The following is a 26319-nucleotide window of genomic DNA, read 5'->3' as shown; positions in this document are numbered from 1 at the left end:
TGCTGCGAGAGAACGAACAGTGTCCAACACCCGCTTTCATTTATAATTTTGTGCAACTCACTTTGGTAAGACCCATGCCCATTGCCTGACTCTGACTCTGACTCTGACTCTGGCCCAATACGTTAGTCCCCCAGGTTTGTTCCCAAGTATGAAGTGTTCCTCGACCCCTCCGCAAGATGTTTTTTTTTTTCGTATTTTTTGTAGCTGCACGGGGCGCTGCTTGTTAGTCGCGTAATTTATGTTCCACCAGATACTCGTTGGCGTTGCTTGGACCTTCCAGTCCGCTCCCCTCCTGTTCACGTTTCGCGGGGCTAGTCCACCTCCTGGCTGGTGTCTTGGCTTGTCTTTGCTTATTCCCTTATCCGTTGTTATCCATGGGACGAGTTGGTTGCGCAGGCGCAGCCCAACGCAACAGCCACGAACAAAAAATGGTAGGAAATAAAAATACAAATCGATTTTCAACGCAACGATGCAGCGCCTGCAAAATGCACAGTGAGCGTGAAAGGATTAAGGACTATTAGTGGGCCACAGACAAAACTGTCCAAAGGAGTTGGCGAGCACAGAGGCAAATGAGTGGAGGAAACAAGTGCAGGATCCAGTTGGGGAAAAGGATAAAGATGCAATTGATGAACTCTTAAAATGGTGACCCCGAGCACAGCATATGCCCTACCCAAGGGTGACCTCATCAGCCTTCTCTCCCTTCTCTTTCTCATTGACTTGGCCTGACTGGCTGACTGGCTGGCTGCTACTACTGCCAGCAACTATAATCCACACCTTAGCTTTATGGCCAATAATTTTGCTGGCAACAAGAACATGAACCGGAAACATAACAAATCATAAATTAAACCCTCGTTAAGCGAACTTATTGCACTGGGCAGTGGAGCGGTCTCGCCCATGCGCCATAACTGGGACTCGGCATCGGTAACTGGAACTGGAACTGAGGGACCACTGAGTAGGACCTCCTTCTGCCTTATCTCCCTCCATGCCACACCATGCTGCTGCATGCCAGGAGTGTTTGTTCATATTCGAATTTCGAATGCGTTGTCGATGTCTGCGGTTCGGTTCGGTTCTGTTCTCTTCTGTGTTTGGTTCTCTGGAGTAATTTGCTTCTTCTTTATGCCTTTCAGTGCGTGGCTGTGAGTTTTATTTTATGTTACTACTTGTTTAAATTATATTGCGCTATTAAGCGAATTTAATGAAAACGCTTCGAGGCCCTGACGTGTGAAAGGGACGACCAGAGAGAAAGAGAGAGACAGGCCTCACGGCCTCGTTAGGTGTAAAATAAACTGCAGAAAAATCGAACGTGTTGAACGTCGTTCTCCTCCGTGATAATGATGATTATAATGATGATGATGATTGTGGTTGGTAAAAAAAAAACACGATAAAGATAAAGATAAAGTTCCAGGGGGACAATCAGAGGGTCGACCGTCCGAATGCCGCACAAATTGCGCTTAATCCATTGGCATTTCATTATTAAGCAATTTTCTGCGTCGTCCTGCAATCCGCGGAAACAGAAACACACAAAAAAACCGAAAATTCGCTCATCTTTGCTGCTGGGGCAATTTAAATTTTTATGCAATTTGTACAAAAATGCTGTTATTTCTGCACAAAAGTAGCATAATTATTTCCAAGAAACTGGACCCCGAAATGAAAGCCGAAACACAAAAAGAGAAACACATGTCAACGAAAATCATTGCAGACGACACATTATCCTCACGGCAAAACGATGCTAATCCATCACGGACCCAGACTTGGGCTCGGCATTCGATGCAGACGCAAAAGCAGACCCATATCCACATCCACATCCAGATCCACATCCATCTACAGCTTCAGCAGACGAAATGTCACTTAAGCATGTGATCGAGAGAAGAGAAGATGAAGGGGGGAAGATATAAAGGAAAAGCGACTGACATTAGCCGAGGGCCGAGGGCCGAGGCCAGTGCTCCTTATAGCTAACCGAGTGCGATCAGCGATCAGTTATGAGATCAGAACAAAAGAACTCTTACTGTAAACGAGGGCAGACCGATCGACCGACCCCAGAGCCAAATCACGACGCACAGTCTGGCAGAGCGTGGTCGTCGATCCTCGATCCTCGTTCCTCTTTCCTCGATCGGTGAATTATGCGCGACATCATTTTAAATCGATGTAGCAACGTCAAAGCTAAACACCGATCAGCAGCAGCAGCAGCAGCAGAAGCAGCAAAAGTCGAACAAAAAGAGATCCACACTTGGGCCCATTGTCTTTGAGTAGCAACGGTTAGCAGTCGTCGGATCGCCGCCGCCCTAATTGATGCAGCACGGCCATAAATTTTGATCGTCCAACGATCGCTCAGTCCCCACAGTCCATGTCGATGGACTCCCCTCAGCCCCTCAACAACAACAATCGACGTGTTGGCCTTTCAGACGAACTGCCCCCAAAACGTTGCCATGAATACATCAACCAGCATCAGCATGAACAGTGCCGCAACGTATCCCTTTTATTTGTTAAACAAAACTGTGTATCTAACAAACGTATGACCCTGCCTCTGCCACAGAGTCGGTGTCTTGGTCCACATTTACTTCTGAATTTTGTTCGCTGAACAATAGTGCCAAGGATTCAATTCCTACATTCAAATCAGTCTCATCTAAGAGTGAATCTATCATGCGCTTTTCGCTGAACAATAATGGCAAGGATTCAAGGATTTCCAAGTACAAATCGTCTTGCCATGACAGTTTATCTATCGTGGCCTGCAAATCTGTTTCCAATTTAACCGCCCGTAAGCGCAGGGAGTACTCTATGCCGTCATCTGGAATGCGGCGAAGGCTCAAAATACCTTTCAGTTGAGTCTCCCTGGTAACAAAATGAGCGCTTTGCAGCACCAGAACCGTCTGAAGCAGATAGGTCTCGGGGTGTGTGGGCCCGGTGGAGAACAGTCGCTTTAGCTTCCGGTTGGGCAGCGACACGCAGATGTCCGAGTGCAGCGAAAGAGCCACGAATGGGCCTTCATCCAGCATTCGCAATTTGAATTCACTTGAGATACATGCCTCAGCAGACGGGAGCGTCTGGAGATCGACTGTCTTCAGGAGGTACTTTTGGGTGACCACATCCACCGGGCCCACATAGTATTCCCTGATCTGTGGGCTCTGCCCAACGTTTGCCTCCTCTGAATCGGAATCAGACGACGGTGTGGAATGGTCCTCACTGTCTTCTACTTCTGCTGCCTGATAATCTTCCGTGCAAGTAATGGGATTGTCATAAAGACCAGTAATGAACAGCTGTCCGACATTCGGAAATATTAGGCCGCCCTTTACGAGCCACTTGTCGCGGGCATAGATAACATCCTGGAGCCGCGAGCCCACAAATTCCGAGCCGCTGTAAAGAACCAAAAATCAGTGATTTAAACGATTGATTAGTCCAACGCTGCACGAACCCTGTCCACTCCGAGACTATGACGTCCACATGTTGCACCTGCAAAGGCAACTCGATCTCGGAAATGTCGCCTTTGACTGGAAAAAACACATCTTCGACTCCATGGTCGCGGGCCAGTGCCAATACATATCCGGCAGCATTTTGATTGCCCGTGGCAATGACCATCGCAGCCCCAGCCAGGATGCAGTGCTGGCTGAGGACACCACAGCAGCAGCCAACGTCCAGGATAATCTAGCGAGTGTAACGATTGGTCATTGAAATATGTCCAAGAACTTAACAACAACTTACCTTGTCTTTGAATAGCTCCAAGTTGCTCTTAATAAACTTGCCGAAAGCGTCTGAAGTCTTTTCATCCATCACCATGTCCGCTATATCATCCGACTGCTCCTCCATTCCGCGGCCATTATTGTCCTCTGAGTGCACATCAGAATAAGCCTCCTCATCCAAAAGTTCCTCATTTAAAATAAAAACCTCGTCGTCGATCTCCATCGGAAAATGTGCAATGCCCATTTCAATCTCGGCCAGCTCCAAAAGGTCAAAATCCACGACCGGCTGAACGTTGTACTTCATCTTGAACCCCTTGAAGATGTGTGCTTGAAAAAATATATTTGTTTTGTTCACAAATTGGAGTAAGTTTATGTAAGTTGTTACACGTTGACTGACGAATAGAGAGTAGAGATTATCTGACGTTTGAGTCAATGCTTCATTGATGGAAATATTTCAGTCTGAAATATGAGCTGGAAAATGATAGAAAACATGGCATGCCCTGTCCTGTCCTGCCCCCACATCATGGCCACTGCTTATCGCCTTGCGAGTGGGGCAATAACTTAATTTGTCATGAGAAAAGTGTGGGACCTTATCAACAAGCAGGCTCTGGCAGGACTAGCCCCATGGGCTTCGGGGTTAAGCTGTCTAACGAGTCTCTAATTTATAGATGGCTCGTTGCGCAGTGTCCCGCTCCGTTGACAAATGCCAGCAATTCGATACCCAGACAACAAGATGCAGGAGAACAAGTAAGCGCGGATGGGGGTGAAGCGGGAAGCAATACAAATTGAGATGTTTGTTGGGCCTACGCTGCCTGCGTTCTGGCTGCGGCTGTTGTTTAGAATTTTGTTAATGTGCGCCGCAGGGAGCTGGATGGCTGGAACAAGTGCTTGGCCCGAAATCAAAGATCGCTCGTTGGACGTTGCCTCATTTGTGGCGCTTTTGTGTGCGCTAGATAACCAATATTTTATAATCATGTCCAATAATGGTGTGCATATTAATTTCATGAACGTATAAAGCAGTTTTATGGCTTTTTAAGAACTGCCATTAACAAAGACCAGCCATGCACAAACACAAAACGAGCTGACAAGAGATTTTCTGTAGCCTCTCGACCCCTACACGAAATCGACACAGAATTTGTGTGTGTGCCGCAGACGGAGACGGAGACGGAGACCGAGACGGGAGACAACAATGTAAATGGCTAAAATAGTAAATAGAGTTATAAACGCATAAAAGGCGTTCATTGTGGGGCTCACGGCGTTGGCTTTCACAAATTTATACGACGTCCCATCAATTAATTAGGGGAGAAGAGCAGTCGCAGGCATTTTCACATTCCCGAACGCGCTTCTCCTCTGGCCCGAGCTGGATCTAAGCTCTGCTACTCTGGCTTTGAAATTAATTTGTTAGGAAAGTCGTTAACATTTCGGTTGTCCACTTTCTAAGCGTCGAAGCGATTGATTGCCGTGCCCGGGGCACTTCTCGAACCGCGTTTAACGACCCATTTTATGGCAGTTATCATTTCTGTTCAGCGCATTTAATGATCGACGCGAATAAGGCAAATATCTGTTGATGGCATTTGAGTCACCGCCTGTTGCGATGCCCACCAGCTACAGCTTCTGCGAGGAGCTACAGCTTCTGCGAAGAGGTAAAGTACTTGAAATGCGAAACCAGGCCCTGAGCTTCCTTCGAGCGAACGCGCAGCTCGAAGTTCATGCAGCGACTGTTGTGTGCGCTGGGAAACATCCCGATTCCGCCGGTGATCCGTTCGTTGGCCTGTACATAGACGGGCTTGTCCAAATGCAGGACGGTCTGCTCCCAGTGTGTCCAGGGCGACTGGGGCGAGGTGGAGAGAGTCACTGGCTTCTCTGTCTGGCCCACAAAGAATCCCACGTCAAAGTACAGAATCATCGAGTGGATTATTCCGGTGCGCAGGACCTCCAGCGCAAAGACCGTGCGAAACTTGATCGGTTCATTTGGGGCCCGCTCCAATAGAGTCGAGTGCACGAGAAACGAGTTCGTGAGCACATTCTGGGAGGCCACGCAGTCCACGACAGCCTCATGGGCCACCGCATACTTGACGCTGCTCATGTCGAAGCCCTCGACGTTGTTCCAGAAGCCATTGTTGAGAGACCGATGCGGATCACAGGCACCAGCAATCCACAGATTGCCCACATTGGGCAGCACCAGGCCTCCAGGGCGCAGCCACTTGTCACGGGCGAACAGCACCGAATGCAGCATGCCCTCCACGTACAAGGAGGACCTAATGATGAGAGAATTGAGTGGGGAGAGTGCTTCCTGGCTTGGGTTACTCACCCCATCCAGTCGGAGACAATTATGTCCACCTGCTGAATGCCATCGGGCAGCTCCACCTCCTCAATCAGTCCCTTGACGACGTTCACCACGTTCTCCTTTCCATTCTCCTTCACTATCTGCATGGCCAGTGCTGCAATGTCCGCGTTCTCCACGCCAATCACCTTGCTAGCCCCGGCCTTGGCCGCAAAGATCGACAGAATTCCCATGCCGCAGCCCACATCCAGCACGACTTTGCCCTCGAAGAGCTCTCGATTCTGTTGTATGGCATCCTTATAGGCCATGGTGCGCGCCGAGTCCTTCAGCAGATCCAAGTGCGTCTCCAGGCGGGAGTAGGTCCGAAAGAACTCGCTCTCCTCCAAGTCATCAGTTAGCTGGAGTTTCTCCATTTTGCAAGTGGGCGCATCGCCCTGATCCCCCGACATGCTGACAATACACAACTAGAAAGAGACTTTCAATCGCATGTAAGTTCCAATCTGACAAAGTTTTCCCTTTGTATCCTTAGTAGATTTGTACAAATATAGAATGTATTGCAATTGCAATTTGACGGCAGCAAAAAGCCTTCCATGTGACTGCATGCATTATGCAGCCCTGGACCGATTTGTTTTGAATGGTCACACTGTCTCTTAATCAGCTGATGATGAACATATGCCTCGTATTTTTTTGCTGTTTGCTTAAATCGGCGCTTAAAAAAGCCAAAGCAAGGAAAACAAATGTGATCTAACAATTGTCCATATCCCCAAGCTCTTGCTACGCCCTAACTCATCAATAAAAACCATATGTTATCCATCCCATTAGCATCTCAAGCAGATAAATCAAGAGCTACCTTTAATGGACGCATTAAAAGTGCCAAAAAATAAATAAAGGTCCACCCACACAATCGCCCAATAGCAAAGTTCGTGAAAGAACTGTGCCGCCAACACCTCAACGCCGGACCATAACCCGTCCAGCGTCTAATCCGCCCAGCCCTAAAAACGGGGTTTATGGCCAAATTTTAAGAGCTATCGAGCGGTACAAGCACTTTCACTGTGGGCCCAAAATGGGAAGGAAGGCTAAATACAAATTGTGCAACATGTGCCCGCCCAACGGGCTGGAAATGCTCGTCATAATTTTTGAAGTGTCATAAAAAAACCTCCATAAGCAGACGAAACTATTAAATTGGCTCATTAATCAATTTAGTCACAGAGCAACAATAAAAAGGAGCACACACACGCGGGATTGGAGCATAATAAAGTATAATTTTTAATGCTGCTAAATTTTATGCTAATTTGCCATTTCGGTTGTTCCATAATTAGGCCCGCTCATCAGCCGGGGGTCTCCGACTCACTCCGATGGCTGTTGGAAGTGGGCCTGCCCGGCTGGCTGGCTGCCGAACAAACGATTCCATTTATTCAGCCCTGTGTTCGTCGGGCCTGGCTTTAAAAATCCATAAAACATTTGGCACAAATCAATTAAATAGCTACGCAAGTTTCCATTAGTGCTGCGGTGTGTTCCCATTGAGAATGCCCACCCACTGTGGCAAATAAAAATCACTGCGCGTTGATGCTTTGCATATTCAATTTGATTCGATGATGTCTTCTTCGGCATACTTGGAGCGTGCATTTGTCGTGTTCGACATCAGCCAATTATGCATACATTCGAGGAGAGACCAGCTAGATTTTCACCTGCTGACCCACAAGAGCGCATGGCCATAAACATAAAATATTGATGGCTCTTCCACTTTGGGCATCGTCCCTGGCGGGGGGTTCGAACTTCCAACGACAAGGGGTGGCTGTAAATGGCTGGGGAGGGTCGATTGTAATCAACCACTTCATCAAAAACAAATAATAACATGTGCTCCCTCGAAGGGCTACCGAATACAGGGGTGGATTGGGCCTATCATAATCGTTTTAATAGAGAGCATACCCTAGGCAACAAAGGCAAGGGAGAGTGTTGTTCCACCTCCGAAGTGAAGCCAAGTTCTGGCACATCTCTTCGCTGTGTTCCCTGTGTGGCTTGCTGCCTGGTGTAACTTTCCATTTGGACAATCAGTCATCGATTAACCCGGCCAAACCCAATTCCTATGCCCTGCCAATTCCTAAATCCAATCGACTTTCCCTGGGGTGTTAACGATGCGGCAATTTGATTTTAACAGAGCCTTCCAGAGCCTCTGCTCCGGCAATCCTACCCTGCGGATGACCAACCAATTAATTGCTGGTTGTGCACAAACATTTGATTGATGCACTTACTTCTGGCAAAGATATAAATAATATTTTTGACACTTGGGAATTTTAATTAGAATGCCTTTGTTTCGGGCCTCGAAGCGGGACGCAGACACCCCGATGAAGTCGTTTCGATAAAATGCAACAATTTCGCACCAAACTCTGCCCCAATCCCTTCCCCTCTGGACACTGGACAACGGACCTGGGGCTCACGATTTTGGAGCGACTGATAAATTAGCAAAATTTTAATTTGATTTCCTTCACAAATTTCCGTTGAACTGGGCCTCGCGTCCCCGCATTGTCTGCTCTGTGGCAGGAGCAGTGGCAGCGTAGCAGCAAATAAACTAAGTAAATTTATGGCCCTAGGGCAAGAGGCAAGCAGCACACGTGTGCGACATGCCCACACATTGACACCTTGCCACACCGAACGGGGCCAGTCCCCAGCCAACCACACGGCAGCCAGGCCAGCCCCAGCACACACACAATCAGCTAGAAGTCGAAACAGTTGGCAGGTCCCTTGGCGCAATTCGTAGTGGTTTTGTTTTGTTTCGTTTTGTTTTTTTTTTTGTTAATGCTGGGCAGGCACAATCGCGCTGACACTGCTGCATGGAATCGAAGTTGGAGTTGGAGTTGGAGTTGAAGTCGAAGTCCATGCCCCATGTCCATGCCCCATGCCCATGCCACGTACGTGCGGCCAAACAAATTACAGGGAAATTGCGTCACCTGCAGGAATTTCCACTCAACATTGTCAAATGCCGTCAAAAGTTGTTGGACATGTTGTAACATTAATTTGACATTTTACTGCAATGGACAGGGGGGGTCCAGGGGTGGGTTGGGGTAACCAGGAATCAGATGGATTCCACACCCGTCCACAGCCAGCATGCATATGCATCTGACTATCTGACTAAACTCCTTAACAATCTGGCACCGGCTGACCGCAGAGGAACACAGGACAACGACAGCTGTCGGGTGAAGGATGCTGGAGCCACCAAGAGATCTCGCAGATCTGCAAACTCCTCCTCCTTCGATTCCGGCAGCTGCCGCAATCTGTTGGAGTAATGCAAAAGCATTTTTGGCATTAAAACAAATTGATGCGGTGGGGAAATCTCATTGCCGGCGCACTGAATCTGATTTGCGGTCATCGCAGGCAGGATCCCCATGACCGGGAGCATCCCCAGTGATGCAGCAGCCCTCTTGTTAACCTAAATACGAGTGAGTACCTGGAGAATGCCTTACGGATGCGGAACCTGCAACGATTCCTTTACTGCGGTGGCGATAATTTGTTAATCGAAGCGGTGTCCCGTCTGCTGCTGTTCCCGTTGTCCAATTAAACCAGAGGCCATCACCGAAAGTAGGGTGGGAATGTGCATGTGCGCCGCTCCTTGCTGGCTGGCCGACGCTCTTTTACGATGGCATTTAGCTAAACTATCCTGCGGGCGCAGGCTGCAAGCACACGCCCCTGGGGAGGCTAGGTCCAGGGGTTGGCTTGGCCATGCTGATGGTGCAGCATTTAATGCGAAAACGTGCCCCCAAAGTGGGCTTCGATTAGCGACCGGGGGGGTTGGCATATGCACATATGTGTGTGGGTCAGCAGGGAGAAGATCACGCAGCGGCCATTATGGCCAGAGACACGCCCGCGCCTCCTTAATCAGCACGAGAAGACACTCACATGAATTTCTTTTTATTTAAGGCTTGCCTCTTTGATAATCGAACATATTTAGAGTTTTTGAAATTAATGTTGATTGCGACAGCAGATACACAAAAAGAAAAAGAAAACAAAATTTGAGGTTAGTTTGAATTTGGAGAGTTGTTCTCTTTCGCGTCCGTCTCCGTCTCCGGCTCGTAGTCGGCGTCGCTGTCACCGACTATGTGAAGCTCGGATGGAAGTTGTCCATTGTCCGAATCCGAGTCGGAGTCCAGGACGCTGGATTCAGTGTCAGCATCCTCTGGGTTTACACCCTCCTCCGATAGCTGACCCACAGTATTGAAGTAACTAATATCCATATCGGGCTCAGACATGGCAAGCTGAATCTCCAGCATGGCAGCTTTGAACGAACGGACGGCCTTGGAGTCACGATCATTATTCACTCTTCCGTACCGCCTCGAGTGTGTTGCAAAGTCAAAAATTTGATTCTCTGACACCTTTGCATGATCCCACGTGCCATAGAAGTACACGTTGTATTCAGTGCCAATACGGTTTACAATGCGACCGGGCCATGCGCGAAATCCTCGCATTTTAGCGAAGACGAAGTCTCCATCGTTGAACGTAGATGTATTCAATTGCCTTCGGTTTCCCATTTTGTTACTTTTCAATGAAAACACAAACAAATGTCGGCGCACGCGTTGTGGACGAAAGATTCCAAAAATGAGGTTGTCAGCTTAATTTACGCCGGAAAGTGAACGAAAGATTCCAAAAATAAGGTTGTTTGCTTAATTTCCGCCAGCAAGTCGACGAAAGATTACAAAAATGAGTTGTTCGCTTTTTTTCGCCAGCAAATGCACGAAATAGTCAAAAAATAAGGTGTACTCTATATTTTGATAGCACGTGGATGAAAGATTCAAAAAATGAGGTTGTTCACTTAATTTACGGCAGAAAGTCAACGAAAGATTCCAAAACTGAGGTTTCTTTGCTTAATTTACGCCAGCAAGTGGACGAAAGATTCCAAAAATGAGTTGTTCGCTTTTTTTCGCCAGCAAATGCACGAAATAGTCAAAAAATAAGGTGTACTCTTTATTTTGATAGCACGTGGATGAAAGATTCCAAAAATGAGGTTGTGCTCTTTTTGGACGAAAGGTTCTACAAGTAAGGTCGTTCGCTTTTATTTCGCCAGCAAGTGGACGAAAGACTCCAAAAATGAGGTTGCTAGCTGCCAGAGCTGCCAGATCGTCAATAGTGATTGTGTGAAATGCTTGCAAGGTTGCATGTGGGCTGTTGCTATCGATTAGGATGAATTTGAAATTTGAATTCGAATTGCAAACCGAACTGGGTCGTCGTATGGCCAGTAGCATGACTGAGTGAGTATATGTGGGCGGGCGGTCGGTCAATGATTTCGTAATGAGCAAACAACATTTGCATTAATGGTCATTGGCGTGGAAATTTGCTCGGACACACACACAGACGAGCGCAACACGCAACCTTCCCCTTCCTTTGCCTGTTTGCCTGTTTGCTTTTAAATTTTCGCTCACGTTCTACGTATTATGCGCAAATTGGCTTTTTAAATTGTCGACTTGTTTAAGCTAAACGCAGCTACACTTTATGGCCATGTTCCGCGTTGCATTTTAAAACCATGCGAAATTCCACTAAGCCAGCGAGCCCTGTCCTGCGCCACTGCGAGCCCTTTCCTTGCCCACCTTAACTCAATTATAATAATTTTAATTTAGCACAAACATGGCCTATAAAATTTGCAAAATTGCATTATTTACCAGGCGTAATTACAACCATATTTTATATGCTAATGAGCTCTTGGCTCTTGGCACTTGGCATAATGATGGGAAATTAAACAGAGACGAACAGTGCCAGGAAACACTTGCAGCAGCAAGGTGTTGGATATTTACAACCCAAAGCTACTCTCTGCTTGGGGCTGGTGATCGCTGCGAGCCAGCCACGAGACACAGCACTAATACCTGACACAGCCGCAGTCCCTGCCACAGTCACAGCCACAGCGGCACGGGGGCATAAGCTACGCATGTAATTTGTAAGTAATTTTTTCAACTATCAACGCAGCAGACAAACGACAGGCACAGGCACAGGCACAGGCACGCACTTTGCCAGCCCAAAATGCATTACAATAAGAAGGAGCAGGAGAGGCACGGGCAGGCAGTGAGTGGAGAAGGCACAAGCCAATGCGTTAAGCTGGAGAAATGAAGTAACGAAACGATTGAATGCATTTGGGAGTGGGAATGGACGAGAGGCATAAATTATGAATCATTTAGACGCTTCCTTATGACACCACCAGAAGGCAGCTCTCCCGTGCCCACAGAGCAGTTTGATGATGCATAACCATGGTTGAGGTTCAGGTTGAGGCCATGAGGTGGATTAGTGCTTGGTTTGGCTAACAAACGACGAGCACTTACAGCTGGAAGCGACTGTCATGGCGACTAACAAGTATTTATGTTACGACTACGCCAGTCCCAGTCCCGAGTTGTGCCTGATTTGATTGATATTTACGTGATGCTTAGCCAAAATGCTAATTGAAATGTCTGCACATGGGAAACGGACACAGTCAAGGGGTGTGTCCTGGCTGTGGGGCATGCAATCAAATTGCAGAAAATCGACCATCAAATCCAGCTGAGGCTCAGCGACAGGTTTGGCGCAGGAATGGGACTAATGAATGGGTTGAGCCAAGAACAGGTCCAGCAGCCGCCTGGGAGGGCAATGATAACCCACAAATAGCTGGAAAAGCTAAAGCTTTCCACGGCTGGCTGTGTCCTGCCGCAACTTCTTCGGGGAACAAAAGACTTAAGCCACGAACTGTGCTGCACCTTGCCCCAAGTCCAAGTCAATTAAGAGACTCTCTAATTAAGTGATTAAAACGGTGGAAATGTGCAAGTTCATAAAACAAAGCCGCATGCCACGCCACGCCATGCCATGCCATGCCATGTCATGTCTCACCTGGCAGAGTCCACCACACCCGCAATTCTGATAAGAAGTGTGTGGAGAGTGGAGAGTGGAGAGTGGAGGGTGATTGGCTGGGGTGCGGTGTGCGGTGTGCAGTTTTCCAGGAACAAACACGCTTTCGCATTTTAATGCCGCACAAATGAGGCGACGTCCAAAAGCGGGCCAGCAAACGAATGTGAATGTGAATATGAATGTGAATGTGAATGTGCACGCACACACACGCATGAACACACCACACCATGGCTGGCTTGGCTGGCTAATAAATGTTGTTTTAATGAATAAATCACTCAGCGATAAACATCTCCTTAATAACGTTCATTTAAAGCAGCGAAAACAAAACACAGCCCGACGACAACAGCCCCAAGAAAGCCCAAAGAACAGACAAAGCTCTCGGCTGGCAGGGGGAGTTGGCGTTGATTTCAATCACCAGCAACATTTGTATAGGCCCCCAATAGACCCCACACTCTGAATGATGAGCGCCAGAAACGCAATCCCAAAATAATCCAAGAAACAGAAACCCCAACCCACACACCCATTCGATGCGCATTGTCTGCTGACTGTCTGCACAGAATTTATTTTGTACGTCTTCCTCATGTCCAGCTGACAGCAGCTCCTCCGCTCCCGACTCCCATATGAAAATTAATAATTCGCTGCACTGCACTTGGTATGCCGGAGAGCATGCCAGACGCGAGGCGCGTTCTCAGACTTGTCCAGTGGGGCAAGCATCAATGTCAATTAAATGCTCAAATGTTGAAGGCCACTTGTGGGAGTTCGAGCAGGATCTAGCCACAGAGTGCACAGCCCCAGATGAAGCTATCTACGCCAGCAGGGTCCAGGCAAAGGGCAGCCTCCTGGTGCTCCTACTCCCACATTTAACTTCATCTTCTACTCCCACTCCCACTGGACATAAATCTACGCCTCCGAAATCTACATATTAACGCCAGTGCGGGGCCGACTCAATGCCAACGGACAGCGCCGCAATTGGCTGAGAGTACACGACGATCGCTTACTTTATGATCACTTGAAAACCAATCAAGCATCGTAAATAATCTCTCTGCGGCAGGGACACACAGCAGACACAGGCAGAGGCACCTTAAATTATATTCACACTCTGGCCCCCAGAAAATGAAATGATTTTAAATACAGAGGAAAGCCAAACAAGCTGCAGAGATCGCATTGAAGATCAGCAAACAGCAAACAGCCGGACAAAGGCGAAGGCGCAGGCAGGATGGTGCAACATCCCTGGGCTGTAGCTGCAGACCCAGCATGGCCTGGACCTGGACCCTCGCTCGCTGTGGCTCGCTTATCATCATAACAATAATGTTAAAGTGGCAAAATGGCAAACTATGCGCAAAATGCATACAATTTATAACCAACAGGGCCACGGATTTGTATTTGTAGCTGCATTATGGACGACTGCCGACTGCCGACTGCCGACTGCCGACTGCCTGCATGTTCCTTGCGCTTCCGCTTGGCTCAAACACGACCACAATGGGACAGGGACACAGCCAGGATAGCTTACAGCAGAGCAGAATTTGGCTTTTGCATTGAAATTGATGAGTGTGAATGGTGGGTGTTCAATCGGTGGCAGATTATTGGCTTCTGTGCATCACTGCAACATTTGAGGACAGATTAATGCCTGAGCACGAACTCTGCCATCGATCAGCATTTGGCCTTGGGTGCTGCCATAATTGGTCATGTGCCAGCCACACCCTACGCTTGCTCGCCGAAATGCAAACAATTAACTAGCAATGCAAATATGCAGCAACACCAGTGCCCCTTCCGTTGCTCAAGGGAATAAACTGGGAGGTGAGCGAGCTGCCAATAAGCGTAAAAAGGCAAACACCTTGAAGCGCATAAATGAACACAACGACCCAATCCAGTTTCTGCTGCAGGCCTCAGCACACAAATCGAAGATGGCTGGAGAGCACAGAATTGGCGGCTGAGTGGGCGCTGGGACAAGTGGCCCACAATAAGTATACGCCCCACTGCACTGGGCTCTGGGCTGCCGAGCTGCGTTCATCATTCATCCCCAACGACAGCTTAAAAAATTGGAAAATTGGGCGAACAAAGCTGGACAAACTCTTAATGAAGCTCTGAAACACAGCCAGCATAGAGACAGTTACTTGTGGGGGGCTTGCTGTGGCATTTTGTATTCAAAAAAACAGTCAAATAATCAAGCAAACAGTTTTTGGGAAGCGTCAAAACTCGTTTCAGACGCCTCATGGGTGGAGCCACAGACAGGGAGACAGAGAGACAGGGAGACAGAGACAGCAACCAAGTCACAATAAAATATTTAAATAATTCAATGGCAGTCGAGTCGAGTGTGTTTCGTTTTGGCGATTAATTAAAGACTCATTAAGAATTTGTTCAACTCGGGCGATTAATTAAAAGGCTGTTAAAAGGCAGCGGCAGAGAGAGAGAGAGCTTTGGAGTTTTGCTAATGAGCAACAAAGGGAGACCAAGCCAGGGACCAAGCAAATCAAATTTTGCATACCAGCATTGAGCCTGAGCCGGGGATGATCTGGCCGTGGGCATGATGACAAATGCCTTTGCCTGAGCTGTTGATAAATGCCCGCAAGTTTGAGAAATTGTGCGGCTAAGGATCACGCAACGGGCCAAATTGAAACGTCAAACGTCGAGGCTGGGGCTGAGGCTGAGGCTGAGGCTGAGCAGGAAAACCAGCAAAACATTGTGCTGTGCCTTGTTTTCCCCGCGAATATTAACACATTAAAAAGGCAAACGTGGTTGAGTGAAAAATTAACCCAAAGCAGCCAAAATGTAGCTGCAGTTGAGGTCTCTGCTGCGCTCTCTGTGCCTAAATTATGCAAAGTCATCAAGTCAACGTTATCCAAACATCAATGGCCAGGGCAAGGGCCTGGCAACAAATTAGCATAAGCCAAGCCAAGCACAAGCGGTACAGGGCCTGAGGGCCTGGTCCTCCAGGACTGGCCCAGGCATGGCAGGAATGCCGCACTGATGCAGTCACTTTGATAGCGCGACATTAGCAGCAATTTATATGCAAATGCAGCCAAGTGCTGGGGCAGTCAGTGGTAGCTCACTGATGGATGCTCCCATTTCATAAGATGCCAAAGTGCGTAAGACCCAAAAAGAGCAGAGAACACAGAACACAGAACCCAGAGATCGGTACAGCGATGCCACAGGAATGGGGAGAGCATAAAAGCGGGCCATGTATGCAGCATCATTAATGCGAATCATTAGCAGTGCTCGCTGATAAGATCGGGTGCAAATTATGCAGCAGCCGCAGCTGAAACAAAGCCCTCAAAGGGAAGGGAACGGGCAGCTCCTTGGGCTGAGCATGATTCATGGCTGGACTGGGCTGGACTGGGCTGGGCTGGGCTGGGCTGCTGAGCAAGGCCCAAAGGGGCGGTGAGTGCGTAATTTTTAATTGCCAATTAAAATTGTTTCAATGAAGATGTGAAAGTTGCTGCCCAACCCTTTCCCTTCAGCTGCAGAGGCATCGGGGCATCCTGATAAATGGAGCTCTTCAATTCGTTTTTAAAGGTGCACGTGATTTAACATTAATAATTGAATCATTCATAGATTAGGGAACCTTGGTCCATTTTTGAAAATTACAAAAATAACCGCCATATATCGATATCTTATCTACCCACTGAGTTTCATCTCTATGTGTGACCGTGTTTGTGGTGTTGCAGGGTTTCCGTTTTGTTCCCGCTTCACAGCACTAAAAGGAAGCCACCAAAAGGTGCGCGGAAAAAGCCATAAAAAGTATTTTTTGTAATTGACTTGACCGTTCCTAACTAGCTTGTAATAATCAACCCAGTATAAAAATTGAGGAATTTGATTTCAGACAACCTTGTTTAGCTCACACACCTTGCATTTTTTAATATTTTGCTTAGAATTTTTGACCATTTTCCAGTATTTTTAAAGACGCGTTTTGCACCACTACGCCAATGGCAAAATACGGCGAAACTAGTCAACCACAAAATGTAGATGTAGCTGTAGTTACCGTGTAAAAACATATACATATACCTAATCCTCTCTTTGGCATGTGACCGCAAGGTATGGCAAGTAGGTAAAAAAGGACAAGCTTTTTCAGCTCAGCTGTTTCAAAGCTTTCCAAAGTTTCCCAAAGAGGCAGATGTGTGATGTGTTTTTTTGTAGAGCTTCTTCGCGAATGAAAAACCTTAAGTGCAACCTCTGACCAACTAAATAGCAACAATAGCAGGCATTGTGCACTAATTTTAACAGAGAGCAGCCCCAGCAAGAGGAATTCAATTTCAATTACGAATTAACTGCTGATTGTATGGAATAGGAACAAATATGAAGCAAGCAGAACTGTAACACGAGTCCATACATATGGAAGCCATACAAAAAATGTAGTTAATTAAATTAAATTAATTAATTGGCAAGCAGACTGGACCATGGGCTCGGAGGACAAGGCAAACCTCTTGCGGGTGCTGATTAACTGTGCGGAAAAGGCGGCGAATATTGCCAGGACATGCCGGGTGAATGAACAGCTGCTGGCGCTGCTCGTCCAGGAAAAGTCGGAAGGAGAGGCCAACGAGCGGTTCGAGCACGATTTCAAAACGCTGGCCGATGTGCTCATCCAGGAGACCATCAAACACGAGGTGGGCGCGGTCTTTCCCCAGATGCAGGACGCCATTCTCGGCGAGGAATCGCCAAACTTTACCAATAAGCTGGAAGAGAGTGTCACCGTTGCTGTGGGGGCATGTGAAGCGGACACCACCGCATGCCTGGAGGCGGTACTCAGTGGACATGAGGGTGCAGCAAGCGCACTGGCCGGCGAAGTGCATCGCGTAGTCAACTTTGAGAGCAACACGCTGGGCGAGATTCCAGAGCTTCCCGAGGAGCTAGACTATGCCAATCTGGGCATATGGATTGATCCAATTGGTACGTGAGTAGATGGACATGTAAGCCCATGGCAGTTGTTAATGATTTGTTTTTTGCAGACGCCACTGCAGAGTACATCTCGGGCGATACGATGTTCACCAACTTTCCCGGCATCACCTCCACCGGCCTGGACTGTGTAACCGTTTTGATTGGCGTCTATGAACGTGACACGGGCATTCCCGTGATGGGAGTCGTTGCCCAGCCCTTTGGCAAAAAGCTGGAGGAGCACGTGTACAGCTCGTCGATGTTTTGGGGCATCTGCCTGCCGAGTCTGCAGGCCCACAACTGTCACTTTGAGGCGCGAGACGAGCACCGTCAGCTTGCCATCTTTTCCAGCTCTGAGCAGTCGGACATACTTCAGCGATTACTCGATCTGGGCTATGAGTTTGCATTCTCCGCAGGGGCCGGGCACAAGGCCCTGAAAGTCATCACCCGTGAGGTGGAAGTGTATCTTCTCAGTAAGGGATCCACGTTCAAGTGGGATACCTGTGCACCGCAGGCGATTCTACGCGCTCTGGGCGGTGATGTCTTCGACTTTGGTGCGAGCGTGTCGGAGCAGAAGCCAGTGGCCCTCAAGTACCTGATGCAGAACTCTGAATCCGATTGGAAGCGAAATGCTACTGGCATCATCGCCGTACGCAACGTTGATGCGATGGAGGTGCTCCTCGCCAAGCTGGCCGAACAATGAATGCTGTCGGATGCAGTTGTAATCTCCCATTATAAGTGTTGTAATTGAATCTCCAATAGTTGAGAGATAAATGTTGTGGAATGTTTACCAGTGAATATGTATTTATACTATATCGAAATATTTATTTATTTATGTATGTTCTTAAACGATCGTCTACGCAGGACCTGCCAAGTCGAGAAACAAAACAAAATAAACGAATGTTTTCCAAAAAAAACTCGATCCGTACACTTTGGGTGTACGGAAATACTCTTATTACTAGGAGATTATAATGAAGGAACGCGATTCTTGTTGTCTTAATGTAAAACTCGACAATGAGTTAAGTTTTTTGTGTCACAAGTTTCTCTAGATCGGGGATGGTAATGGTACGCGAATTAGAGTCGGGGCCCTCCTTGACACGACACAAAACGTGCAAGTTCGTCTTAATATGCTCCTCCCATTGACTGAATTTCTGCGACTTTTCGTAACCTGAAAGCAACAGAATAGAGTTAGCAATGAAGGTTAATCGTGTAATACCCGATTACGTACCCTCTACGTAACATTTGGTGGCAATGATGGCCTGCACAAGACGAGAGCTGATGGGCTTAAGGTTTTTAAAGGAAACGATCTCCCAGTTGCCAAAGTCACAGTATAAAACTCGAGCCTTATCGCCGATTATCTCCTCGCAGACGGCACGATACCAGCTATTGTCCTCGCTGAACATGGACAGGCACATTTCTCCAACACTGTGCAAGAAGATTGGATGGAAAATTGGATTACATGTTGGCTTTATGGACTAGCCTGGGACCTACCATGGGATATAGCTTTTAATGTTTGGGTGCGACGACTTGCCTTCGCTATTAATTAAACTAAACAAATCCTGAAGGTACATCGACTCGTCATCGTTTTTAAAGTGACAGGCGGTGATATAACCACTTTTGGATAATTCCGATGCATTCAGCAGGAACGCGTCGATCCGTTCGCCCAGTGGAATAAGAATTTTGGGCACATCCTTGTAAAAGTGTCGTTGGAATTGTTGTTGGGGCTCTTTAGTCTCGATAATGGGGGAAGCTGGGGGCGACAGCGGCAAGGGTGGAATAAGTTCATTTGACATCTCTGAAGCAGCTGGACGCGTCTTGACCGTGAGTTCTTTTGGTACAACTGCCGGAGCAGGAACTTTTGCAGGAGCAGAAACTTTCGCTGGTGCAGGAGCTGCCACTGAAGCAGGAACTGCCACTGCAGCTGGTTTAGCAGCAGCTACTTCCTGCGTTGTAAACGAAACGGGCGTAAACATCAGCGGCAGAATTCGTAGGGCCAGCGAAGTCGCCTCGCCCGATCCAAAATGCAAGTCCACCAATTGAGTGCTTGACCCAACGAATTCGACACGAAATTCGACGTTCTCAGCCAAGAGCTCCTTCATCAGTTCACAGCCTGCATTTTTTGGGATCACTGCACATTCAGGAATATCGCACACTGACTTTAGTTGGACGCGCGACAGGCTCACGGGCATGTTTTCCAGGAAGCGACAAGACATGCGCAGGAACTGTCTCTCCACCAGGTACGTTGCGCCAGTGTCAATGTTGTGGACACTAAATAAGTCGTTTTCAATACCACAGATCTGTAAAGATGGGTTTATAATGTATTTTTCATGTAATTTGTGCGAGTTGGGGTCATGTCAATATGCTTACCGTGCCACGGAAGTGTCCCAGCTTGGGGCTTGCCACTAGAACAATGCTGCCAATCAGAATCTGATCCGAGGGACCGAAGGGTCTGCACTTCTTCTCCATGCGCTTGAAAAGGTTTGCATAAAACATGGTCTCAATGGAGCTGATGAAGAATTCCTTGTAGTCGACAATGTGAGTTATGCGAACCAACGTGCCGTTCTCTATCGCCTCACGCCAGTACTTGTGGCCCATGGTGGACACCTCTCCCATGAACGTATTCAGCTCCACTTCGGCCATCTGCTTGCCTTTGGACAGCAAGGCGGCACCAACCCTGCGCACCTTTTCCTGCCCTTGAATGCTCTCCAAACGAAGTTTGACTGTTAAATCGGGACCACAGCTCTCCAGCAGTTCCTTCAGCGGCACCTGTTGCCCTTCGTTGTTCAGCTTCATGGCAAATGTCTGAATGGGATGACCGAGCAGCTCGCTGGGAATGCGACGCACGTCCGTGGTGATGGAGATGCGACCCTCATCCATCTCATACACCAGATAAGTGCGCGTGGGCGGAGCATCGATTACGTCCAGCAGAAAAGCGCGTCGGTAGCCCTGGTTGGTGCGAGTGGCCAAGAATACGGTTGTGCACGTATCTAATGGCAGAGGGACAGAGATCGGCTGCTGCTGGCTTGGCTTTCCGTCCAGTTTCTCACTCATGGCGGCGTTAATCTGCACAATCGTAGATATTTGGAGCAGGGCAATTGGCTGCTCATCGCGATGCAGACAACCTTCAAGGATCGTGACCACAGTCACTTCCGAGTTCATCTGCAGCATCTTAATCGGAAAATTTAGCGGAATTGTCATCTTGGGCTTCAGCTGAACCGGATAGAAGCCCTCCTGTGTTTTGGGGCCCAGGAAGCGCAACGTCAGATGATTGTTGCTCTGCACGCCCGTGTTCGACAGCAGCTTCACCTGGATCGCAAATGCTTTGATATCTGCCATGCGCGGCAGCGGATCGTAGACTTCCAGCAAAGGTAAATCGACCACAGACCCATGATCGATCAGACGGATCATTGCAGTCTTCGACTGCGAGTCCACAGAGATCACATGTCCACGTTGGATGTTTTTTTCGCCTTGAACCACAACCAGCGAGTCCTCCTTGACACATTTGGCTAGCTGAAGCATTGACTTGACACGCTGCATGCCCTCGTTGAATTGCTCCATGAGCTCAACATTGGACACATCCACTACCCAGATGACGCCATCTGATTTCATGTGCGTCACGCGGCACTCGGAGAAATCGTTTAGCGGCGGCAAAAATGTCTCACGCCAGACAGAAGACAGTTGCTCAGGGCTCACACCTGTTGGTGTTCCAACGCTCTTGACTGGACTCGATGCAGATACCGGGTCGACGGTATTCACTTCCTTATTGATCGGCTTCGGATTCGATTTGGGAATAGCCCCATGATTTGGCTTGGAAACCAGTGGTTTCGCAGAAACTTGCTGCTCCTCTAAGCACTGCGCATTTATATTTGGCACCAACACACTGAAAGAGGAACGCACATGAAAGTGTGGAAAACAATAAATTCTGCAACTCCACTTACGGCATTGGGATGCACGAGTATTTGTGGCGGCGCCAATCCGCGGCTTGACAATTTCTGTTGCAATACGGCTCCATGCAACGCTCGCACATCAATGCAGCGGAGTCGCCGCAGACTGCACAAAACTTATCAGCAGCAACGGCACTCATTGTTACAATTACAAATCACTAAACGAAAAATTCCAGAGCCACGCTACGCAAAAAAAATTTAATATGTGTGTACATAGGAATGAAAGAAGGCGAAAGGGAATGCAAAATCAACATGGCGGACCTAACGGTTAATGCGTGGCGCCAGCGGCCAATACTAACACACACAAAATGATCATGCAACACGCTCTGACATTTTTAGGTATATAATTGTTTGAAATAAATATTTACATTTTAAACGATGCCGAGATTTACAATATTCTCAATACAAAATATAGAGAAATTAAATAACACAATCTGAAGAATTTCGCTACATGACAACTACACAGGGATGAAATTGTGACGGGCACTGCTCCAAATCGATACTATCGATGTTGTCATCGATGGTTTCCCGCTTCTTCTGCGCTGTTTTTATTTTGATCAAGAATTCACAATTTCGTTTTGATATTGTAGAAGTTTGTTATAATTTTACAATGAGCGCCACTAATCATGGCGAGTACAGAACACCCAAGAAGCAAAAGAAATCGAGAAATCCGAAATCCGCGGAGACCATAAACATCTCGGATGATGAATCTGTCGTGGACATGGACACGGCGCTGATCGATCTGGCTGATGCAGGGGGATCCGAAGAGGAGCGATCACAGCCAGGCACTCGACGCTCCGCACGAAAGCCCAGTCCCACCAAAAAGTATCAGGCATATCAGGAAAAGACCAAGGGCCGGCGGCAGGACCACGAGCACGAGCACATTGTTGTCAACTATGTGGAGTGTAGCGAGGAGGAGAGCAACGGGGAAGAGGTGGAGGAGGTTGGCGAGGGTGTGGCGGAAATCGATGAGAGGCCCATCAGGCCGGACCTGAACCTCATCCAGTCAGAGTACAATGTGGCCGGTGCCAGTCTGTTTGGGTTCAACACGCCCAAGAAGCGGGATGCCATGGCTCTGGCGGCACTCAGTGCCACACCCAAGACGCCAAAGACGCCTTGCTTGGGCGTCAAGACGCCCGACACCAAGCGAAAAAAGCCCACAGAGCAGACAAAGACGCCGTCCCATGTGCGCAGCCGTGTCAAGAATCGTGAGTACTCGCCTGATCCAACCTGTTGACACTCACTTAAAACGATTCTCTTTCAGAGATTGCCAAGATTGTGGCCGACTCCGATGAGGATTTCTCTGGAGACGAGAGCGACTATCGGCCCAGTGGCGAAGAGTCGTCGTCTAGCAGCAGTAGCAGCAGCAGCGACGGCCACTCCTCGGACAACGATGCCGCCGACGATGAGCCCAAGACACCCTGCAAGACACGCCGCGCCATCGTGGTGCCCGTTCTGCCCAAGACTCCTTCAGCGGCTCGCCTCCGCCAGTCGGCGCGGGCCAAAAAATCGAATGAGTTTGTGCCAGAGAGCGAAGGCTACTTCCATTCGCATGCCAGCAGCAAGATTCTCACCTCAGACCACACTCTGGATCGGCTGAAGAATCCTCGCCTGGCCGCCGATCGTCTGTTCAGCCTGCTCTCCGAAATGAAAGTGTCGGCAGAGCACGAGACTGCCATCAATGCCATCATGGAGGAGTATCGCTCGTACTTTCCCAAATGGATGTGCATTCTAAACGAGGGATTCAATATTCTGCTCTACGGGCTCGGCTCCAAGCGCCAGCTGCTGCAGTCGTTTCACCACGAGGTACTTGCCCGCCAGACGGTGCTGGTTGTGAACGGCTTCTTTCCCAGTCTCACGATCAAGGACATGTTGGACAGCATCACCAGTGAAATTCTGGACGCCGGCATCAGCCCGACAAATCCACACGAAGCTGTAGACATGATAGAGGAGGAGTTCGCCCTGATACCAGAGACGCATCTCTTTCTGATCGTGCACAACCTGGACGGTGCCATGTTACGGAATGTGAAGGCTCAGGCCATATTGTCACGCCTGGCGCGTGTGCCCAACATCCATATGTTGGCTTCCATAGACCACATCAACACACCACTGTGTGAGTACACAAGCACTTCCTGCTCCCTAACAGCTGTCTTCTAATAGTTTCCCTTTCATTCTGCAGTGTGGGACCAGGGGAAGCTGAGCAACTTTAATTTCTCGTGGTGGGACTGCACCACCATGTTGCCCTACACGGACGAGACGGCCTTCGAGAACTCCCTGCTGGTGCAGAACTCTGGCGAGCTGGCTCTGTCCTCGATGCGCAGTGTCTTCTGCTCGCTGACGACCAACTCGCGCGGCATTTACATGCTGATTGTCAAGTACCAGCTGAAGAACAAGGGCAATGCCCAGTACCAGGGTATGCCCTTCAAGGATCTGTACTCAAGTTGTCGCGAGTCCTTCTTGGTTAGCTCGGATCTGGCATTGCGCGCACAGCTTACCGAGTTCCTGGACCACAAGTTGGTCAAGTCGAAGCGCAGCGTGGATGGCTCCGAGCAGCTAAACATTCCCATCGATGGAGCCCTGCTGCAACAGTTCCTCGATGAGCAGGAGAAGAAGTAGGAATAGGCCATCGCATCATTTTAGAACATATTAATTTATTATCTAATATTGTTAAATACAATTACAATTTTGCTTTTTAAAAATGTCGTGTGTTGCTTTCACTTGTATTGCCCATTTCGAAGTTACTTTACTTTACTTTATGGTAGATTTCAATTAGATTTACGATGAGCTCCTCCCCTCTCACTCGGGTTTCCTACACATTTAGATTGGCGCATGCATAAAAGTTGTATCTGATTCTCTTGGTGTCCGCTTTTTCTTTTTGTTTTTTTTTGTTGCATTGCTAAATACGGTGTATTCTATATATTTAAGATCATAAGTTTTGATTTTGTATTTCCAAACAGATCTACCCGCTGTTTCCGTACCCCGTACCTGAATTTCCTCAAAGCATTGAAATGTTTTTCAGTGTGGGTACAAATTGTTGCCTGCCATGGCCAACACTCTCAATCGAGCTTGCGACAAAGTGAAACATAAGACAAAGCAAACATATAGATGCACTTTCAGGAATTCCTATTCTTTAGCTAATATTATACACTCACACGGCACATACACGGATTTAAAGCATTCTTGTGCAGTCGAAACAAAATGGAATTGATGCGACGACTAAGGCTAGGAGTTTTTTTTCTATATACATTTTCGGGTAATGCAACGGAAGTACGATATTGAATGGAAAGCATTTGCATTTGCATTTTTCACTATCATTATTATTTGTTCTTGTTGTTGTTGTTGTTCTTTCCTGAATACCTGAATTTGACACACTCCCAGGAACCCAGGAGTTCTCTTGTGTTCTTACGATTTTCATGTTAGCATATAAAAATGTCTCAATTATTTTAAAGTTTACTTTAGTTTAGATAAGTTGTTATCACGTTTACTTTACTGTCTGTCACTTTATTCGTTCGGTCTTGTTCTTGGTAAAGAGTTACTAAGGGGAGGAGCTATTGTTGCCTTCCTCCACCTCAATCCCAAATCACATTCCCTGGGAATGCCACAAAATGAATGAATTGATGCGATTTTATTTTTTTGTTTGTGGTTTTTATCTGCTTACTATACACAAATTGCTACGTTTCGCTTTTATTTTATGATAGTTTTTTGTTTTTTTTTTGTATTAAGAGTTTTGTACAACAAATTAATTACATTTGCGCTTAAACGAAAAGATAAAAGTGGCTCTGTTTAAATTACTTCAAACAAAGATTTATAAAAAGAGGAAAAACATGCAAAGAAAGTGTGAACATGGTTCTGGTTTCTTCCAGGGATCCGAACAGAGAATGTTGGTGGGGTGTAAAAGGGTGTTACAGCGGTGGTAGCATTAGGGGCATGATATTTTGTATTGCAATGAGGAAAAGAGCAGCTCTTTTGATAGACATTTTCACATGGTAAACGCTCACTGCCTGATCTGGCATCTAATAGTAGGAATACCATGACTTGCCAAGAGTCCACACTCTTCCACCAAAGCAGGAGAGTGGGGATACAATAAGAGGTGAAATAAAACCTTGAATGAATGGAGAAAATTGTTTCCGAGTTACATATACACACAATATAGTATAAATCAACTTCATTATCATATCCGTATCATTATGCATTACTCAATTACATACTCATCATTACATGTTATTCGTTATTCGTCACTCAACATTAGTCATACTCATCCTCATCCTTGTCATAATCATATTCATATTCATATTCATACTCTCTCTCTCGCATCGAATATACATCACAATCAAAGTGTACGCTTTGTAATCGGTAATCATAATTCGTTACAATTAGAATAATAATAATAGTTGCGTTTTTCTCTCATTGCATTTTCTGTTTGCTTTTACGTTTTTTTTTTTATTATTTCATTTTTGATGGATTTTTGTTATCGCTCCTCTTACTCTTTTACTTTATTTTATATTATAGGTTTTATTATATTTTCAACTTTCTGTTCGTGTTTCTGCTCTCTTTTTCTTTATTTTACTTAGTAATTTTTGTTGTTTGTTTCATTTGTTTGTTGGACTTAAACGTACAATTAATGGATAATTATTACTCGTAAACATTTTAAGCATAAGATCATAATCATAAATCAACAAAATTAAAATAAAAA

General features: G+C 47.2%; 6 protein-coding genes across 7 annotated transcripts; 2 read left to right on the top strand and 4 right to left on the bottom strand.

The window, feature by feature from the left end:
• Window positions 1–2453: 2453 nt before the first annotated feature.
• LOC117589791 (probable protein arginine N-methyltransferase 1.2) lies at window positions 2454–4085 on the bottom strand. Its single transcript, XM_034281992.1, has 3 exons — window positions 3697–4085; window positions 3410–3639; window positions 2454–3351 (listed from the first exon to the last, which is right to left on the bottom strand). The coding sequence occupies exons 1-3, from the start codon at window positions 3976–3978 to the stop codon at window positions 2502–2504; spliced, it is 1362 nt and encodes a 453-aa protein (XP_034137883.1). The 5' UTR covers window positions 3979–4085; the 3' UTR covers window positions 2454–2501.
• A 1189-nt stretch (window positions 4086–5274) lies between these two features.
• Window positions 5275–6454, bottom strand: LOC117589793 (protein arginine N-methyltransferase 1). The gene is made up of 2 exons (XM_034281993.1): window positions 5986–6454; window positions 5275–5932 (listed from the first exon to the last, which is right to left on the bottom strand). Exons 1-2 carry the CDS (start codon window positions 6405–6407, stop codon window positions 5299–5301), a joined length of 1056 nt encoding a protein of 351 aa, XP_034137884.1. The 5' UTR covers window positions 6408–6454; the 3' UTR covers window positions 5275–5298.
• Window positions 6455–9848: 3394 nt separating this feature from the next.
• On the bottom strand, window positions 9849–10983 carry LOC117589647 (hepatoma-derived growth factor-related protein 3). The gene has a single exon (XM_034281779.1). The coding sequence runs from the start codon at window positions 10479–10481 to the stop codon at window positions 9972–9974; it is 510 nt and encodes a 169-aa protein (XP_034137670.1). The 5' UTR covers window positions 10482–10983; the 3' UTR covers window positions 9849–9971.
• Window positions 10984–16948: 5965 nt separating this feature from the next.
• Window positions 16949–18473, top strand: LOC117589666 (inositol polyphosphate 1-phosphatase). The gene is made up of 2 exons (XM_034281805.1): window positions 16949–17697; window positions 17757–18473. Exons 1-2 carry the CDS (start codon window positions 17208–17210, stop codon window positions 18383–18385), a joined length of 1119 nt encoding a protein of 372 aa, XP_034137696.1. The 5' UTR covers window positions 16949–17207; the 3' UTR covers window positions 18386–18473.
• A 7-nt stretch (window positions 18474–18480) lies between these two features.
• On the bottom strand, window positions 18481–21963 carry LOC117589665. Of its 2 annotated transcripts, XM_034281802.1 has the most exons (6): window positions 21926–21963; window positions 21621–21809; window positions 20050–21562; window positions 19174–19979; window positions 18911–19107; window positions 18481–18850 (listed from the first exon to the last, which is right to left on the bottom strand). In XM_034281802.1, the coding sequence occupies exons 2-6, from the start codon at window positions 21764–21766 to the stop codon at window positions 18702–18704; spliced, it is 2811 nt and encodes a 936-aa protein (XP_034137693.1). In that variant the 5' UTR covers window positions 21767–21809; window positions 21926–21963; the 3' UTR covers window positions 18481–18701. The 2 variants fall into 2 exon arrangements, with proteins under 2 accessions (XP_034137693.1, XP_034137694.1); XM_034281803.1 differs by lacking the exon at window positions 21926–21963 and having other exon boundaries at window positions 21621–21836.
• Window positions 21964–22133: 170 nt separating this feature from the next.
• LOC117589905 (origin recognition complex subunit 2) lies at window positions 22134–24294 on the top strand. The gene is made up of 3 exons (XM_034282177.1): window positions 22134–22834; window positions 22891–23739; window positions 23806–24294. Exons 1-3 carry the CDS (start codon window positions 22135–22137, stop codon window positions 24240–24242), a joined length of 1986 nt encoding a protein of 661 aa, XP_034138068.1. The 5' UTR covers window position 22134; the 3' UTR covers window positions 24243–24294.
• The last annotated feature ends 2025 nt before the right edge of the window (window positions 24295–26319 follow it).

The sequence above is a fragment of the Drosophila guanche genome, unplaced genomic scaffold (assembly GCF_900245975.1).
Source record: "Drosophila guanche unplaced genomic scaffold, DGUA_6, whole genome shotgun sequence".
NCBI classification, from domain to species: domain Eukaryota; kingdom Metazoa; phylum Arthropoda; class Insecta; order Diptera; family Drosophilidae; genus Drosophila; species Drosophila guanche.
The sequence above is the reverse complement of the archived record's forward strand: the minus strand, read 5'-3'. Positions and strand labels throughout refer to the sequence as shown.

Excerpts from the sequence above, each read along its gene's own strand:
- LOC117589791 (XM_034281992.1), bottom strand. The coding sequence starts at position 3,978 with ATGAAGTACAACGTTCAGCCGGTCGTGGATTTTGACCTTTTGGAGCTG. Across the intron at positions 3,640-3,696 it reads TGGAGCTATTCAAAGACAAG|ATTATCCTGGACGTTGGCTG; the intron begins GTAAGTTGTTGT and ends TACACTCGCTAG. Across the intron at positions 3,352-3,409 it reads ATAGTCTCGGAGTGGACAGG|CGGCTCGGAATTTGTGGGCT; the intron begins GTTCGTGCAGCG and ends GGTTCTTTACAG.
- LOC117589793 (XM_034281993.1), bottom strand. The coding sequence starts at position 6,407 with ATGTCGGGGGATCAGGGCGATGCGCCCACTTGCAAAATGGAGAAACTC. Across the intron at positions 5,933-5,985 it reads ATTGTCTCCGACTGGATGGG|GTCCTCCTTGTACGTGGAGG; the intron begins GTGAGTAACCCA and ends TCTCATCATTAG.
- LOC117589647 (XM_034281779.1), bottom strand. The coding sequence starts at position 10,481 with ATGGGAAACCGAAGGCAATTGAATACATCTACGTTCAACGATGGAGAC.
- LOC117589666 (XM_034281805.1), top strand. The coding sequence starts at position 17,208 with ATGGGCTCGGAGGACAAGGCAAACCTCTTGCGGGTGCTGATTAACTGT. Across the intron at positions 17,698-17,756 it reads CATATGGATTGATCCAATTG|ACGCCACTGCAGAGTACATC; the intron begins GTACGTGAGTAG and ends TGTTTTTTGCAG.
- LOC117589665 (XM_034281802.1), bottom strand. The coding sequence starts at position 21,766 with ATGAGTGCCGTTGCTGCTGATAAGTTTTGTGCAGTCTGCGGCGACTCC. Across the intron at positions 21,563-21,620 it reads TACTCGTGCATCCCAATGCC|TGTGTTGGTGCCAAATATAA; the intron begins GTAAGTGGAGTT and ends TTCCTCTTTCAG. Across the intron at positions 19,108-19,173 it reads ATTAAAAGCTATATCCCATG|TGTTGGAGAAATGTGCCTGT; the intron begins GTAGGTCCCAGG and ends CTTCTTGCACAG.
- LOC117589905 (XM_034282177.1), top strand. The coding sequence starts at position 22,135 with ATGTTGTCATCGATGGTTTCCCGCTTCTTCTGCGCTGTTTTTATTTTG. Across the intron at positions 22,835-22,890 it reads GCGCAGCCGTGTCAAGAATC|AGATTGCCAAGATTGTGGCC; the intron begins GTGAGTACTCGC and ends ATTCTCTTTCAG. Across the intron at positions 23,740-23,805 it reads CCACATCAACACACCACTGT|TGTGGGACCAGGGGAAGCTG; the intron begins GTGAGTACACAA and ends TTCATTCTGCAG.